This window comes from Opisthocomus hoazin, chromosome 5 (assembly GCF_030867145.1).
Source record: "Opisthocomus hoazin isolate bOpiHoa1 chromosome 5, bOpiHoa1.hap1, whole genome shotgun sequence".
Lineage (NCBI taxonomy): Eukaryota > Metazoa > Chordata > Aves > Opisthocomiformes > Opisthocomidae > Opisthocomus > Opisthocomus hoazin.
The window spans coordinates 81,614,963-81,633,413 of NC_134418.1; the positions used below are offsets into that span (position 1 = coordinate 81,614,963).

General features: G+C 48.5%; 1 protein-coding gene across 2 annotated transcripts in view; it reads right to left on the reverse strand.

Moving 5' to 3' along the window:
• Positions 1 to 11,257: 11,257 nt before the first annotated feature.
• The window catches only part of MICU3 (mitochondrial calcium uptake family member 3), a 56,715-nt gene continuing 49,521 nt past the window's right edge, over positions 11,258 to 18,451 (reverse strand). The window contains exon 14 of one of the 2 annotated variants that reach the window (XM_075421922.1): positions 11,258 to 12,943. In XM_075421922.1, coding sequence (XP_075278037.1) covers positions 12,833 to 12,943 — 111 coding nt within the window. In that variant the 3' untranslated portion in view covers positions 11,258 to 12,832. The remainder of the gene's footprint in view (positions 12,944 to 18,451) is intronic. The other variant, XM_009940608.2, reaches the window with a different exon arrangement.

Genomic DNA, 18,451 nt, shown 5'->3' on the forward strand with positions numbered 1-18,451 from the left:
GGGAAGGGGCGGCGCCGAGAGGACCGAGGGCCGCGCGCGGCCCCTCAGGGAGCCGCCTGCCTGCCGCGGGCACCGGCGCGCGCCGCTGCCTTCGGGCGTGACGTGGCGGCGGGCGGCCGTGACGTCTCCGCTCCGCGCGGAACCCCCGGCGCCACCCCGCCCCGGCTTCCTCCGGCCTCCCCGCCGCGGAGCCCCGGGGGGGGGAATGTCCTGAACCAATGGGGGGGATCCTTAACCTTAGGGGTGGTGGTACTTAGCCATGGGGGGGGTGATGCTTAGCCATGGGGGGGAATCCTTAACTGCAGGGCTGGTGATCCTTGGCCATGGTGATGGTGATGCTTAATGGTGGGAGTGGTGATTGTTAACCATGGACGGGTGATCCTTACCCGTAGGGGTGGTGATCCTTAACCACAGGGGTGGTGATCCTTGACCATGGGGGGGGGGATCCTTAACCATGGGGGGGATCCTTAACCATAAAGGTGGTGATCCTTGACCATGGTGGTGGTGATGCTTAACCATGGTGATGGTGATGCTTAGTGGTCAGGGTGGTGATCCTTAACCATGGGTGGGGGGTCCTTAACTGCAGGGTTGTGATCCTTGACCATGGTGGTGGTGATGCTTAACCATGGTGATGGTGATGTTTAATGGTGGGGGTGGTGATCGTTAACCATGGAGGGGTGATCCTTAACTGCAGGGTTGGTGGTCCTTAGCCATAGGGGTGGTGATCTTTAACCATGGGGGTGGTGGTCCTTAACCATAGGGGTGGTGATCCTTAACCTTAGGGGTGGTGGTACTTAGCCATAGAGGTGGCAATCCTTAGCCATGGGGGTCATGATCCTTAACCATAGGGGCGGTGATCCTTAACCATGGGGGTGGTGATCCCTAACCATAGTGATGGTGATGCTTAACCATAGGGATGGCGATGCTTAATTGTAGGGCTGGTGATCCTTAACCGTAGGGTTAAGGCCAGTGGGATCCTGGGGTGCATCAAGAGGAGTGTGGCCAGCAGGTCGAGGGAGGTTCTCCTCCCCCTCCACTCTGCCCTAGTGAGGCCCCATCTGGAGTACTGTGTCCAGTTCTGGGCTCCCCACTTCAAGAAAGATGAGGAGCTACTGGGGAGAGTCCAGTGGAGGGCTACGAGGATGGTGAGGGGACTGGAGCATCTTTCCTAGGAGGAAAGGCTGAGGGAGCTGGGCTTGTTCAGCCTGAAGAAGAGAAGGCTGCGAGGGGATCTTATAAATGCTTATAAATATCTGAAGGGTGGGTGTCAGGAGGACGGGGCCAGTCTCTTTAGTCGTGCCCAGTGACAGGACAAGGGGCAGTGGGCACAAACTGAGGCACAGGATGTTCCGTCTGAACATGAGGAAGAACTTCTTCCCTCTGAGGGTGACGGAGCCCTGGCACAGGCTGCCCAGGGAGGTTGTGGAGTCTCTTTCTCTGGAGATATTCAAGACCCGCCTGGACAAGGTCCTGTGCAGCCTGCTGTAGGTGACCCTGCTTTGGCAGGGGGGTTGGGCTGGGTGACCCACAGAGGTCCCTTCCAACCCCGACCATTCTGTGATTCTGTGAAACAAAGGCAGTTTAATTACTGTCATGGATGCACCTGGCACTGACGTCTCTCGGGTACAGGGGGTAACGCAGAGGATGCATCGCGTGTTTCCAGGGACGCGTGGCCACGCCATGAGAAGTCAGCAGCTGGAAATCGGGCGCGTAAAGGGTGAGTTAGTTTTTTGCATCGTGCTTGGGGGGCTGTGAAAAGCTTTCTCCTTGAAAGCATTTTAAAACGCTGCCTGCGGTACGGGGCTTATTGACAGCGCCACGTGCCATGGAAACAAGGTAAACGGTAGAGAATACCTTTTAACATAGTAATTAATTCCTTGAAATAATAGTTATTATACAAAATTACGTGTAGAGAGAGGTGGCAGTATGCCAGAGACGTGGGAGTAAAAAGATGATGTGTTACAAAGACCTCAAATTAGATCATACAGTTTCTGGTCAGAGGATTTTTATTGCCCCGTCATGGAAATGGGCTTCTGCAGTCCAGCTTTCTCGCTTTTCCATCGTCGCTACCACCCTCTTCTCAGGTTCTTCTGCAGAAATCTGAGGAGCTACTGGAGAGAGGCCAGCGGAGGGCTACGAGGATGGTGAGGGGACCGGAGTATCTCTCCTATGAGGAGAGGCTGAGGGAGCTGGGCTTGTTCAGCCTGAAGAAGAGAAGGCTGAGAGGGGACCTTATCAATGCCTCTAAATATCTGCAGGGTGGGTGTCAGGAGGATGGGGCCAGACTCTTTTCAGTGGTGCCCAGCGACAGGACAAGGGGCAATGGGCACAAACTGAAGCACAGGAAGTTCCGTCTGAACATGAGGAAGAACTTCTTCCCTCTGAGGGTGACGGAGTCCTGGCCCAGGCTGCGCAGGGAGGTTGTGGAGTCTCCTTCTCTGGAGATATTCAAGACCCGCCTGGGAAAGGTCCTGTGCAGCCTGCTCTGGGTGACCCTGCTTTGGCAGGAGGGTTGGACTGGGTGACCCACAGAGGTGCCTTCCAACCCCGACCATTCTGGGATTCTGTGATTCTGTAATCTGAGCAGAACCTTTGGCTCACGTTTCAAAATAATCGGAATTTTCTTATTTAGTATGCTAGTAAGTACATTAATAATAATTATTATAGCATACCCTTTACTGGAGCTTCAAAATCATGGTCACTCTGGTTCAAAATTAGCCCATTTGGTGAAATAAACAGGCAAACCTCACTTTAATTTAGTTGGGACAAAAAAGCCAGCCTTGACTGATGCTCCTGGTTGCCTTGGAGCATCCTTTGGTCCGAGAAGCTGTAAAGAATCCCCCTCTCCTGCCCTCGCGCTCATGGCTTCTCCCCGTGGACGTGGGCTCTCTGGCTCTCCTTGATGCCCACAGTGCCTTTCTGTTCCCTCCATGGCTCACGTCCCTCTCCAGATGGGCCACGAGAGACCCTCTCTTCTGTTTCTTTCCCCCTCCTCCCTCCGTGGGGGGAATTATCGGTAGCAGCGGAACAGCTCCAGAGCGATCGTGTTCAGGGGAGCATTGGGTGATGGTAAAGTCAGCCCTGGGGTGACCTAAGCCATCAGGTGTCCATGGGCACATTCCCCAGCGACTCGGCTCTGCAGACGGGTTGCTTGGGGCACAGTTTACCGACGCTTCCATGAAACTGGAAAAAGATTTACCGGCTTTTCTTCTTGTCAGGAGCTGGGCTGAAGGGAGCTGGGGTTTGAGGAGGAGGCTTGAGCATTTGGCGCATCGAAGCAAAATGTTCGTCGTGAGTGGTGCCACTCAGCTTTTCCCCTCAGGCAAGGTATGCACAAGGTGTTGCTGGTGGATTTTTCAAAAAAGCGTCTCTTCTGGAATACATTTCTGACATTCCCACGCCTGACTGTTCTCTGTGCCACCCGGGTAGCGTGAAGGGATGCGACAAGGAGGGGCTGCTGCCAGCAGCTCCGGGGCCAGGCATCCTCCTGCCTGGCGTGGAACCCAGCCCGGGGACCCGGTGTCTCCGTCCGCGGCTGGTGGACGCGGCTGTCGCTTCCCTGCTCCACCAGTGGTAACTCCAGCAGCACCTACATAAAGGACTCCTTTCAGTGGTGCCCAGCAACAGGACAAGGGGCAACAAGCACAAACTGAAGCAGAGGAAGCTCCAGCTGAACATGAGGAAGAACTTCTTCCCTCTGAGGGTGACGGAGCCCTGGCACAGGCTGCCCAGGGAGGTTGTGGAGTCTCCTTCTCTGGAGATATTCCAGACCCGCCTGGACAAGGTCCTGTGCAGCCTGCAGTAGGTGACCCTGCTTCAGCAGGGGGGTTGGACTGGGTGACTCACAGAGGTCCCTTCCAACCCCGACCATTCTGTGATTCTGTGATTCTGTGACTCACACAAGTCCCAACAGCAAAGTCCGCTTCTTCCCTTCAGCTGTCGGGGCTGGGGTTCCCTGGAGAAAGCGCACGTGTGCTCGCAGAGCACTCTCTGCGTTCACAAGCACAGGCGCGGCTGCAGATACCCGAGCACTGGCACAGCTTCCCCGGCTGTCTGACACCCCTGCCCGGATCCCAGGCCCTCTGACCGGCTCCGCAGTTGTTCACTCGCTGCCTGGGCTGGCTTGGTGCTCACTGCATTCTGAACAAGGTCCTCATCCAGCTGATCTTCTCTACGAGGACAGGCTAAGAGAGTTGGGGCTGTTCAGCCCGGAGAAGAGAAGGCTCCAGGGTGACCTTAGAGCAGCTGCCAGTACCTGAAGGGGCTGGCAGGAAGGATGGAGAGGGGCTTTTCACAAGGGTGTGCAGTGATGGGACAAGGGGGAACGGCTCTAAACTAAATGAGGGCAGATTTAGATTAGGTATTAGGAAGAAATTCTTCCCCATGAGGGCGGTGAGGCCCTGGCCCAGGTTGCCCAGAGAAGCTGTGGCTGCCCCCTTCCTGGCAGTGTTCAAGGCCTGGCCTTGGCTGGATGGAGCTCTGAGCACCCTGGGCTGGTGGAAGATGTCCCTGCTCATGGCAGGGAGGTTGGAGCCAGATGATCTTTACGATCCCTTCCAACCCAAACCATTCTATGATTCTATGATTCTGTCTTGCTGGAACAAGCCTCCTCCCGCTCCACGTCCCCTGGCCGAGCGGGGCTGCTCCCTGCCATCGTCTCTGCGAGCAGTGCTCGGTTGGGTTGGTGCCTCTAGGTGTTCGCCTTCCCCCCTTCTCCTCGTCACCCGGCTTGACAAAGGCCCTCGATCGGATGACGTTGATGAAGTGGGCGCTCTCTCCTTCCATGTGCGCTGACAGGTAGATGCCTGCTGGGCTTAGACACAGAAGAGGAGGGTGGGAATAGTGCCATTTTCTGAAGAAAGTCACCGCGGCACCCGAACGTGCCGTCCTAATCAAAAACTGCCCCTGTGCAAGCTGTCTGCCTAGAGCAAACAGCTGTAGAAGGTTTGTACGTGGCTAACGAAGTTACACAGACATCTTGAATGTGTTTTATTATGATGTGATAAACAACTCCTGGTTATCAATCTCAGAATTTAATGGCAGCAAAACAAAAGGACACTTCAAGCGAGGGAAGATGTTTGATATACGGCAGGGAAAAATTATCTGTTAGTGATAATTTAGCGTAGCCTCTTCACGGCTCGGTTTTGTACCAGCCTGAAAGGTCGTAAAATTTCAAAACAATAAGAAGAAAAAAGTAAAGTGAGCCACAAAAGAAACAGAAGTGATGATGTGAATGAACAGTGGTCTCCTTAATGTATACTTGATTTGAATAGCTCAGCACTGCGGTAAGAGAGCGTTGGTCAAGGAATTACTTTAGGATTCATTTAGGCTCCCGCGGATTTAATAGCCAAGCCTGGCCACAGATGTTCACGCTTACTGTCCATTTATAGGTTATGAGGAGTAGCTGGAGGTACCATGTGTATACCCAGCTCATTCCATTTCAGCTGTAAGAGGACACTGAACTCTTAAGGCTGCCCTTAAAACTGAGTGTGGAAAATTGACTTCATGTTATTAGACCGTTTTAAGATGTCACAGATTTACTGTGCTAGAACAGATAAACAATAAAGCATGATTCATTTTATAATCTCATAATAACATCCTGATGATTTTAAGCGTGGTATTTCTTTCATTCTTTGGTCAATTAAAAAAAATCCCAAATTAAGTATATGCAGGATACAGGAAACGCACAAGCAAAATGCTCTTAATTGAAGAAGTGTTCTTCAGAGAATCTGACAGGGAACTTACGGCTTCTAGACTGTGACCATCTCCTCATCTGTGCAGGCAGCCTGACCCGGTGGGATGCTTTCTCCCTCACCACGTGTCCCACGTGTTCAGTGGAGCAGCAGGAGGAGGAGGAACAGCAGGACAGGAGTATGAATTTTTGCCTTCGCAGGGGCACGCCAAGATACAGGCACTGGCACAGCGGCTCTGCGGGGATGCTCTCCAGCCTTCACCGCAGCGACCGTGCTGCTTGCTTCTCCCCACAGCGTCTGGGTGCTGGACCGCACTTACCACACGTAGAAAAAGAAATCTGCCACATCCCCGGCGTAAGATGCCACTTAGGAAACGTGCGTTGCCTCCCAGCTGGAGTCGAGTGCCGTCAGCGTGCAGCTCGTGGCTCCCAGCCGCAGGGAAACCAGCAGCTTCGTAGCCTCCCCGCTCTCAGCCCAGCTGCCAGATGTTCTTCAAGAGCTGGCCCTCTTGCTCTCCCTTCATCCTAGCGAGGGGCTTAATTATTTGCAACTGTCTGGATGCAAACCTAACTGTTGTGGTATGTTTTTTTCTTTTTTTTTTCCACAAAGTGGCGATTTGCCTGGTTGTCCACAGGAGAGGCTCATTTAGCTCCTGTTCAAGTCACAAAGCCCTTGCTGGGATTTCTTGATTGCTACTCCTGGATTGATAAAATACTGTATTTGCCAGAGCCTGCCCTAAGGGAAATTGTTTAAAGTCTTATTTGGGCTTTATTATCCACCCACTCTTCTGTCACTTTCGGCAGTAATTTTTTCATTGTGTTGTTCTTCCCCAGACTTACTCAGCTCGGAGTTCTCATTCCCCTGCTGCTTCCCCTTTGGCCATTTAAGGTGAGACAAATGGGAAAAATTTAAACCAGTTCTACTGTACACGTCTCTACTTAGGCGGAAACCGCGACCCCTGGAGCGGAAAGCCCCCGGCGAGCTGGACGTCAGAAACCGCACCCCGTCCAGTGACGCCCCGTGCTCTGCGCACCGACCCAGCGCTTTCTGCCCTTCGCAGTAGAAGTTACGCGCCTTAATGGCTGACTCCAAAAGCAGGCGTCTAAGTGTAAAACTATCAGTCTGACAGCCTGGGTTTTTTTCAGATCAGGCAATTTTTAAACTCACTTTTACACTGCCGATGCCCCGAAATGCCTTGGCATGTCAGTACCTTGATCACACATCCCGGTTTGACCATCGTCCAGGGGTGAGATACCTTCCCACGTTCACGCTTTCTGTTGCCGGGGCTCCTGAGAATCCATCTGCACAAAATGCGGTGACAGCACGATTCCTTTCTTTCCACTTCCCATGGAAGTGTTTTCATTGCCAGAGCATAGGCCAGCTTTGGCAACTTGTCCGCTGCCTTCACAAAATGGCACAGAAAAGGATGTAAGATTCATGGGACCACAGAAAGTAAGCGTGGAGTTTGATGGCAACTTCCGCAGCAGCTCGGGTGTCTGCATCCGCTCTCCATCTCGGCGTTGGGCAACGCGTTTCCACCCCTCTCCTACGCCGACCCCGGCAGTTCCGGCACGGGGAGCTGGTTTCATCGCATCCCACCCGTACACGCGCGTGTGGGTTCTCTGGCTGGGTTCCTTTCTGCCGGAGCCATCTCACCCCGCTGCCACACGCGTGCTGCCGGCCATGAGAGAAAGCGCAGGAGCAACACCTTGCGACGTCCCCACGCTCAGTACTTAACTAGTACTAGCCTTCTTAACTAGTTCAGCTCGTTTGCAGATTTTATGGTATTTCTGGATCCCGTGCAATTCTCTGCAGGCATCCGTCAGAGAGCCCAGGTGACTAACGTGAGGCTCGGTATTCTACTGTGGGGATGTGAATACCTGAAAGTTTATTTTTACAGCTCTGCGCGCTTTTGATCGCAGGCTGCAGCCTCCGGGTCAGGGTCAGAGTGAGTCAGAGCTCGGTGGTTCCAACCAGAACTTACCGCCTCAGGCAAATCACCTAAAGCCACTTTAACGCTTAATGAGCACGGCGTGTGGGTATGGCTGCTTAAAAAGGAGAAAGTGGATAAATCTGTTGTCAGAAGAAAACTGTAAATGAAAAGTTTCTTGCAATGGACAGCTACAAAACAGGAGCTGGAAAAGTTCCCGTGCGATGGTATCCATTCCATTCTATTTCTTTTTAAACTAAGGTGGACATATAAATAGGTAACTCAGCTCTTGGTACTTTGAAAAAAAAACAAAACCCAACAGGAGTAATAGTTTATTTGCTTACATTGAATATACGGAACCATATTACTACCACTTCCATATGGTTAGTCTGTTGCTGCTTCTGTGCGTGTTTATATATATAAAATTAGGTATTTTATATTAAGATTTTTCAAGTGGGTACTAAGATTTTTATGGAACACTGTTAGCTAATAATAATTTTCCTCTGTGGGAGGAATTTGTAAGTCAAACTAGTGGTAAAAATTAACATTACCCATTCAAGATGAAGGCACACCCCCATGCATTCAGTTGTGTGTGTAAGAAAAAGAATGCAGTATATCCGAGGGCACCATCTGCCGACAGCTTCAGGGTGCCAAACGCTTCCATGGATTTTCAGACAGAGGGAAAAATACTGTACGTTCAGACCTCACATATATTAGAAAATATTCATGTTAGTTTTCGCTTGATTTTAAGGGGAGCTCAGACGTGGTGTTGCTACGGATTAGTTTCAGTTGAGATTCATTTTTTTGAATAGCGAGCTTTTGGTCTGATTCTTTTCCTTCTGCAAGTGTGAGCCTGGAGTTCTTTTCCTAGAAACTGTCTTAACAGAATCACAGAATGGTCGGGGTTGGAAGGGACCTCTGTGGGTCATCTAGTCCAACCCCCCTGCCGAAGCAGGGTCACCCAGAGCAGGCTGCACAGGACCTTGTCCAGGCGGGTCTTGAATATCTCCAGAGAAGGAGACTCCACAGCCTCCCTGGGCAGCCTGTGCCAGGGCTCCGTCACCCTCAGAGGGAAGAAGTTCTTCCTCACGTTCAGGTGGAACTTCCTCTGCTTCAGTTTGTGCCCATTGCCCCTTGTCCTGTCGCTGGGCACCACTGAAAGGAGTCTGGCCCCATCCTCCTGACACCCACCCTTGAGATATTTGTAGGCATTGATAAGGTCCCCTCTCAGCCTTCTCTTCTTCAGGCTGAACAAGCCCAGCTCCCTCAGCCTTTCCTCCTAGGAAAGATGCTCCAGTGCCCTCATCATCCTCGTAGTCCTCCGCTGGACTCTCTCCAGCAGCTCCTCATCTTGAACTGGGGAGCCCAGAACTGGACACAGTACTCCAGATGGGGCCTCACCAGGGCAGAGCGGAGGGGAAGGAGAACCTCCCTCCACCTGCTGGGCACACTCCTCCTAACGCACCCCAGGATCCCATTGGCCTTCTTGGCAGCCAGGGCACACTGCTGGCTCATGGTCAACCTGTCATCCCCCAGCACTCCCAGGTCCCTCTCCACAGAGCTGCTCTCCAGCAGCTCAGCCCCAGCCTGTACTGGTGCATGGGGTTGTTCCTCCCCAGGTGCAGGACCCTGCACTTGCCCTTGTTGAACCTCATCAGGTTCCTCTCTGCCCAACTTTCCAGCCTATCCAGGTCTCACTGAATGGCAGCACAGCCTGCTGGTGTATCCACCACTCCTCCCAGTTTTGTGTCATCAGCAAACTTGCTGAGGGTACACTCTAACTCTTCATCCAGGTCATTGATGAAGAAGTTAAACAAGGCTGGGCCCAGTACTGACCCCTGAGGGACACCACTTGTCACCAGCCTCCAACTAGACTCAGCGCCGCTGATGACAACCCTCTGAGCTCTGCCATTCAGCCAGTTCTCTATCCACTTCACCGACCACTCATCCAGCCCACACTTCCTGAGCTTCCCTAGGAGGATGTCTTGAAAGCATCCTCAGTGGGATAAGAGAGCAAGACGCAACACTACGTAAAGGATATTACACAATGTGCAATCAAAGTGAAAAATTCCTCCATCATTTTTTTTCCTCATTTTGTTTCAAAGCATTGTTACCCTGATATTTAGGTGCAAAAGAGATCAAATAACGACGGAATACCAGGCAGTACGACCAACAATATGCTGCAACATATTTCTTTTTCTTCTGGCTGGTAACTTTCTTCTCTGGCATACGACACATTTGCAGTGGAAGGAATTTGTATCGATTTTACTGTCGACCTGTGCAGGGAGGGAAAGCGCCAGTGTGGTTTTAAACCCCAGATCAGCAGCGAGCAGTACGGGATATTCCGCTGGGAGCTAGGAATTCATCAAAGCTCAGACATCGCAAAGCTACCCAAAGCTGCAGGTTTCAGAGTTTCATGAAATTTTACCACGTTTTGCAGCTGCTCTGGACATCAGTGGGCAGTTCCTAAGCAGCCACTGATGATCTTCTTGTATTATTACAGTTTTCTGGATGTACAGAAGAGAACAGCAGCTGGTTTACAAAAGCCTTTACGCAAGTGGGACACAGAATTTAGTTGCAGCATACAGGTTTTCCCTGCTGCCAGGAATTTGATGGATTTTGAATAAGGTTTTACTGAGCCCAGCAAGCAGTGCCCATCCGAAGGGTGCCTCGGTAGCAGATGGCGTCTCCCGTTACCCTGCCGTGTATTCACCTGTCTGTCCTTGCACGTCCAGCTCTTTTATAGAGAATCTGTGGCAGAAAAGCAAAACTATCCAAGGAAATGACTGAAAGAAGCAAAAAAGTATGTTTTTTGTGATGGTGAGACGCTCCAATTCAAAACACTTGTACATTCATGTTATGCAAAAGAAGATTTTTCATGACAAAAGAATTTGAATGATATGCAGTGCAAAGAAAAGTAGCTTCAAGTGAATTTATTTTGAAATAAACATTATATGCCTGTATTCATATTTATATTAAATAACTTATTATTAAATAACAGAAAAAAATAGTCTTAAAAACTAATCTGACACTTTCACATTCTATTTTATATTCAGTGACTACAGTTAGGAAATATACAGAAAATTGATAAAATTGCCTCAAGCCAGCCATAAAAGCAAAGCGCACTATTGCCTAGGGCAGTGGAGGAGCAAAACAATGACGGTGCTGCTTCCTCCGCGGGGAGGGTCACTGTGCGTGGCCGTGGTCACTGGGCTGGAAGGAGGGGAACCCCTTCCGTAACTCCCTTGTCCTTCCTTCCCATCTTTTGCCCTTCAGCGCCGAAGCAGCCAACTGGGGTTTGCACGTGCTGACAAGAAGCAGTGGGACAGTCCTGCCTACCAAGACGATGCATTGCATCCAATTAATTCCCTCACCGATCGCGCTGGGATTGCAGCTTGCCCATCTTCTGCTGTGTCTTCGTTTGATTTGTTTCTTGTTGGTGGTAGTTGAAGGACGCCAAGGTGGAAATCTGGTCAGTATTTATCATGAGATATTAACTAAAGTAGCAGCCTTCAAAAGCTTTCTGAACTGGCTTTTTCTCAGATAAAAGCCACAGCTAACACATTTTTTTCCTAAGAGTCCCAGAGTGGAATTTCTTTAAAAGCGTCTTCATTTTGTTTTGCCTTTTTTGCAAAGATAAATCTTATTACAAATTAAATATTTCTAAACTTAGGTGTACCTACGCAGGTGCTACACATCTTTTCTATTCATGTATGATGTAAGATGGTATCTGAGCAACACGTGCACTAAATATAATTTTGAGAAGTTTCCTTACAGGTGTTTGGAATAATAAAAGATTTAAAACCATTATTTTGGTTCTATTTTAATTGTCCACCAAATATTTGCCTTTCCGATAACAATTTATTGACATTAGTTTTAGTGTGTGTCTGTATTCAGCTAGAAATATTTCAAGGCACAGATTTTTCCTACATAGATACAGACTTATTTAACGTCCAGCGAAGCTCTTTAAGAAGGATAAAAGAAATACGTGTTCGTGTTTGTCTGGGTTTAATTCACACCATCCTGAAATGAGGTGAGGAAAACCACTGCTGCTGAATAGCAAAGCAAAAATTTAGAGCATATGAACCCCAAATGTAACAGCATCCTCACCACTGTTTCAGGAACATTGAAACCTACGGGGCATGAAAGGGCACAGTGGCTACTGACGAGCAGCCTGCCTACTGGCTACTACTACAAGGCTCCATAACCTTGTTAAGGACTACTTGATGTGTAACATTTGACACGTAATATTCAAAGAATATTACTTAGTGAGTGTTGCTCTGTACTGCTGCACGCATTCACCTTCTGGTTTGACACAAACGCAAGTCATTTATCTGTTCTTCAGATACTGCATGCCGGAGCAGCAAATTAAACAGCTGTAATTTCTACTCAGTGCCACATCTTACTTCATAGAAAAGTGCGCTATTCACAAGAAACACATGAATTTTTACTCTACCACAAATATATCAGTGAATTTATATGTATGGCAATAAAATTTGTAATAAATATTACAAGTGTGTGTTACTTAACGTGAATTTGAAGATTTTGACTTCTCTTCGTACTGCTTGTAAGAAATCTTAAAATACGTACTATCTTTTTAAAAGAAGAAATTAATAAGCATAACAGTAAGACTTGGAGAATCTGAACATTACAGTCCATACAGTACCATTCCTAGGTAAATACCTATCATTCACATTATAACCATAACAGCTTTACTCTTTTTAAAGTAACAGCTTTGTTAGCTATGAATTTATTTTGTACATTCAACTCGTATATAATTGTTATGCTACATCGTGTATTCTCATTCCCAATTTAGCACAAACTTTTAATAGTGCTCTTCTGAAAGCAAATTCACAGTCCAAGCTGATGTGCGGCAGTTTCTCTTCACTGCCAAAATGTTTGCCTACTCAGGTGTAAAACTTATTTTTGTTTTCTTTTAAATGACAAACATATCTCGAAATAATAAAAAATAACATTCAAAAGGTATTCTTAAAAAAAAAAAAGACTTCTGCCAATCAGGTGACAGTTTGTCGTTTGAATAAAATACATACTTAAAAGAGGTTGTAAAAGTTGATGATCACTACGTTAAGTGGAAAAGAAGTCTGCTGCAGCTGGAAGATTCACAGTTCACCTGGGTTAGTTTGCTCTTCAATGAGGATTCATAGGAATAAATAGTTCTAGCCAGGGCAGATAATCCTTCTTTCTTCCTTTATCTCAGCATATCTCGTCTCCGAAATTGCTTCCACAGATCTCGGAGATGTTCACTGGTTACAGTCATCACGCAAGAGTAATACTCCTTCCACCCATGCTTTGGGGTCTCCTGGGGAAAGTGAAAACACACAATCGGAAAAAGGTATCGTTCACTGAATTCCTTCATACTGCATTAACTTCTACTCAGACTCATACACACTAGATGTATGTTTTAATATTAAAAACATGAAAGATCAAATACTTCTATGGCTCAGAAGTACTTCTGTAAAATGAGGGTTGTAAATCCAGACACAGGTTAACTATTCAAAAGGCACCCTCACCTCGCAGCACACGGTTAGCGCTCAACAAACAGCCTTTGCAGGTCAAAAGCTGTAAGAAAGGATCTCCCCTTTATGCAGGTACGTCCTGCTTTGTCTCTAGTTTTGTTTCTTGCTTATTCATGCCGACGCTGTACTAAAAAAATTCACCTCTAATGCCAAATAAAAAGCACAGAGGACTACTGATCTTCATGAAACCGAGGCATTAGCAAAAGCAAAATACAAAATGGGCAGGTGATAGAAAGCTTCTTCACACTAGGTTACCTTCATCCTGCACTGCACTGTAGCTCACTGACGCTAATGAGCGCCCACTGAACGGAGAGGACTACTGTCCACAGGCTGGCCTGGGAGAGCCCCTAGACCCTGTGCTGGCCGTAGCTGCCCCCGGATCTCATCGTTTCTTCTGCTATTCCTAACTTCACAAGCTTATTTTGACAGTAAGTGCAGAACGAGGAGAGGGGCTAAACATTACGTCAGCTGGGGCAAGAGGCTAAGTGAGGAACAGGAGTTGTAACTGCAGGTAAGTCAGAAGCCTTTACAAGTAATTTTAAATTGCAGTCCGTTTTAGAAATGAAGTCCAGGGTCTGGAGGCAAGTGGTTACAGTGCCAAGGTGAGAGACTGGCTGATAGCTTGTTTTGGTTGAACTGAGTGAAGAAGTTCAAAACATTGCGACATTGCAGTAGATTAAAACCAGCCATCAGAGAGTGAAGCCTACATTTCATTTACTCTTACTACTCATCTTGTATAATTAAAAAGCACAGAACATCATGCAGAAGTTGTAAATATTCAGAAAACAATCTAATCCACAGCAGTATATAACCCAGACTTTAAATGAAATATTAGCAACAATACTTACATGAATGCACAATTAGTTGAGATTTATGGTCAATTTTATGAAAAAAAATGGATTACTTGCAAAATGCACTGCGTTATTTAAGAAAAGCACATTCAGTTGATTAAGCAGTGCTTTGAGATCTGCATTTATTTTTCATCTGATGAAACAGGTTCAGAGAAATGTTCGTGAAAACCAGTAAAAGGACCATTGAAGGACACTGACTGTTCATCTACTCCTTTCTAATGTATGTGTTGCTGTTGTGTCTCCTCTCAGTGTACCAAATCCACAGCAAGAACGTCTTGTCCACATCCTCTGCAATGCCTTCACATTTCACTGGAACATTCTCCTCCCACTGTACCCAGACCCAGGGTATGTTTTTAAGGTTCTTGCCAGTTTTAGGATCAAATGTCTGGGTTCTGTAATTTCCAGCTACTTGTGTAAGAGGAGTCAGGTGTGCCTGTCACCCACTGCCCACTTTGTCTGCTTTAGAGAACAGGCAAGCAACAGTCTCTTCAACTAGGAAGCAACAGCCTCTTCAGGCTTTTTTTAAAGCTATCTTTTATGATAGATGTATTCAGCTGCTGTATATTAGCAAAGTATGGAAATTAAAAGCTTTCAAAACATTAACGACATAACACATCTTAATGTTGCTTGTCTGAGAAGACAGCAATTTACTGTTGAAACAAGACTAGCAATGAGGTTCTGAATCCATGCTTGAGTCTTTCATGTCCTTCTCGAAACGAAATTTCCTCCCTGATCAGTCCCAAGACTCTGCTTGTAGCTATTAACTACTGCTTCCTAAAAACTTTTAATCAGAAATTTAGAAGCCCCAAAAAACTCAAAACATCTGGAAAACAGTTCTTTAATGCAAAAATCATAAGATTTTTATGAAATTACTAGGATTTACATCTTATTTTCTAGATTTACAATTGTGACGTAATATTTATTTTCAATACTTTATAAGTGAACAAAATTGGAATTACAGTTTACATATCTATCACAGGCTCTGAGCACACAAACAGTTTATCGAATGGTACTTCCAGCTGGGCTCGAGTCCCTCCTGAACTGGCCTCTAGCATCCTCCTTCAGAAGTTAACTCTGGAGGGGTTTTGTTGGATGTTTCCTAGATGCCCCTTCCACACAGCACTTGACGCAGAGCTCTCCTCTCGGCTGGCTTTGGCTGTTCCCTACTAACAGTTTTTTCCTGTCCCCCCTGCAGCACACACAAAGGAGCAGGCGCTGCTGCGGAGCCAGGCTGCGTGCCCTGCAGGGAGAGCAATGCGGGAAGAGCAGCTCTCCAACAGCACTGCCGGCTGCTGGGACCACACAGAGCGTGGAGAGATGCTCCCCATGGAGAGACTTCAATTATTTATCATAAGGGTGTAACACTCTTTACGCTGCAAAGTAAATTGCATTAGTGCACTTTAGAGACACATCATGTACAGCACAATGTTCTGTTTATCCCTTTTCAGGGTGCAAAGTATGGCATAACCTGTGCTACGTATGGCAAGTATCTTCATCCCTCTCATCAGAGTTCTGCATTTACCACAGAAAGTATATTAAAGCACAGACAATGATCTGTACATTTATATTGGGAACAAAGTAAAATTAAGAGTGATTCTACTGCACCCAACTTTGGGGTGTAATTGCAGCAGATTTTTGTATTTCACATACATGTATGTGTTTCTTCGTACACCAGACTGAAATTTAATGACCCAACTGAAATTGTTCAATTTCAGATCTCCAGTGATTCTGCCTTTATTATCTTTTCAATTTGTAAACTAAATAGATTATTTTCAGAATTCTGTAAATCTTCACTCCAAACTGTATGGCAAAGACAGCATCAGTTCCGTTCTCCTCCACAGTAACTAACTCCAAATCACTTCACGTATGTTCTGGCTGAAGTTCCTGTTTCCATGAACCGACGCTTGCAACAAAGTTCAATAAATGTCTACACCCAATCTGAAGAAATATTGTAAGTGACGTAATGTTTTGCACAAAAAGGGACTCTGAATGGCTAACAAGTGGATGTGTCGCTGTAATTCCTCGTAAGAGACAAGGAGCAGTTGCTGAAGTGAAGAGCAGCAGCTGACTGACGTGCCTGCAGGGAAGCGGGAATTCGCTACTGATGAGGCTTACGCTGTATTCCTCAGCGCACGGACAGCAGATACCTGACGCAGTCCGACACAGGCAAGCTTGGGTACCAGAAGCATTCTCCTTACAGCACCCTGGAGCCCAACGCGGGAAGCAGAGCAGGGTAAATAACCGGCAACCTCTGCTCGATGCCAGCGAGGCTGCCGGTAGCCAGGGCAGTGCACCGAGAACTAACCCAGCTTCTCTGCGCCCTCTCCCAGTGCGTCGGGGAGACTTACCATTATTTGACTTCCAGTTTTTTTTCTTTATATCTTTATTCTTTTTTCTTTCTTTTCTTATATAACGACTTTATATAGACTGAACAAATATTAACCCCATGCACCAGTACAGGCTTGGGGTGGACCTGCTGGAGAGCAGCTCTGTGGTGAGGGACCTGGGAGTGCTGGGGGACAACAGGTTGACCATGAGCCAGCAGTGTGCCCTGGCTGCCAAGAAGGCCAATGGCATCCTGGGGTGCATTAGGAGGAGTGTGGCCAGCAGGTCGAGGGAGGTTCTCCTTCCCCTCTACCCTGCCCTGGTGAGGCCACATATGGAGTACTCTGTCCAGTTCTGGGCTCCCCAGTTCAAGAAAGATGAGGAGCTGCTGGAGAGAGCCCGGCGGAGGGCTACGAGGATGGTGAGGGGACTGGAGCATCTCTCCTACGAGGAAAGGCTGAGGGAGCTGGGCTTGTTCAGCCTGAAGAAGAGAAGGCTGCGAGGGGACCTTATCAATGCTTACAAGTATCTCAAGGGCGGGTGTCAGGAGGATGGGGCCAGACTCTTTTCAGTGGTGCCCAGAGACAGGACAAGGGGCAATGGGCACAAACTGAAGCAGAGGAAGTGCCATCTGAATACGAGGAAAAACTTCTTCCCTCTGAGGGTGACGGAGCCCTGGCACAGGCTGCTCAGGGAGGTTGTGGAGTCTCCTTCTCTGGAGATATTCAAGACCTGCCTGGACAAGGTCCTGTGCAGCCTGCTCTGGGTGACCCTGCTTTGGCAGGGGGGTTGGACTGGGTGACCCACAGAGGTCCCTTCCAACCCTGAACATTCTGTGACTCTGCGATCTGCCTTTATAAATCTCCACTGCCTTTGTTTCACAGAATCACAGAACGGTCGGGGTTGGAAGGGACCTCTGTGGGTCACCCAGTCCAACCCCCCTGCCAAAGCAGGGTCACCCAGAGCAGGCTGCACAGGACCTTGTCCAGCCGGGTCTTGAATATCTCCAGAGAAGGAGACTCCACAACCTCCCTGCGCAGCCTGTGCCAGGGCTCCGTCACCCTCGGAGGGAAGAAGTTCTTCCTCATGTTCAGATGGAACTTCCTCTGCTTCAGTTTGTGCCCATTGCCCCTTGTCCTGTCTCTGGGCACCACTGAAAAGAGTCTGGCCCCATCCTCCTGACACCCGCCCTTGAGATACTTGTAAGCATTGATAAGGTCCCCTCTCAGCCTTCTCTTCTTCAGGCTGAACAAGCCCAGCTCCCTCAGCCTTTCCTCGTAGGAGAGATGCTCCAGTCCCCTCATCACCCTCGTAGCCCTCCGCCGGACTCTCTCCAGTAGCTCCTCATCTTTCTTGAACTGGGGAGCCCAGAACTGGACACAGTACTCTAGTTGGGGCCTCAGTAGGGCAGTGTAGAGGGGAAGGAGAACCTCCCTCGACCTGCTGGCCACAATCCTCCTAATGCACCCCAGGATGCCATTGGCCTTCTTGGCAGCCAGGGCACACTGCTGGCTCATGGTCAACCTGTTGTCCACCAAGACACCCAGGTCCCTCTCCGCAGAGCTGTTCTCCAGCAGGTCCACCCCAAGCCTGTACTGGTGCATGGGGCTGTTCCTCCCCAGGTACAGGACCCTGCACTTGCCCTTGTTGAACCTCATCAGGCTCCTCTCTGCCCAGCTTTCCAGCCTATCCAGGTCACACTGAATGGCAGCACAGCCTTCTGGTGTATCCACCACACCTCCCAGTTTGGTGTCGTCAGCAAACTTGCTGAGGGTACATTCTAACTCTTCATCCAGGTCATTGATGAAGAAGTTAAACAAGACTGGGCCCAGTACTGACCCCTGAGGGACACCACTAGTTAGAGGCCTCCAACTAGACTCAGTGTCACTGATGACAACCCTCTGAGTTCTGCCATTCAGCCAGTTCTCAATCCACCTCACCAACCACTCATTCAGCCCACACTTCCTGAGCTTCCCTAGGAGGATGTTATGGGAAACTGTGTCGAAAACCTTGCTGAAGTCGAGGTAGACAGCATCCACAGCTCTCCCCTCATCTACCCAGCCAGTCATGTCATCGTAGAAAGCTATCAGATTTGTCAGGCATGATTTCCCCTTG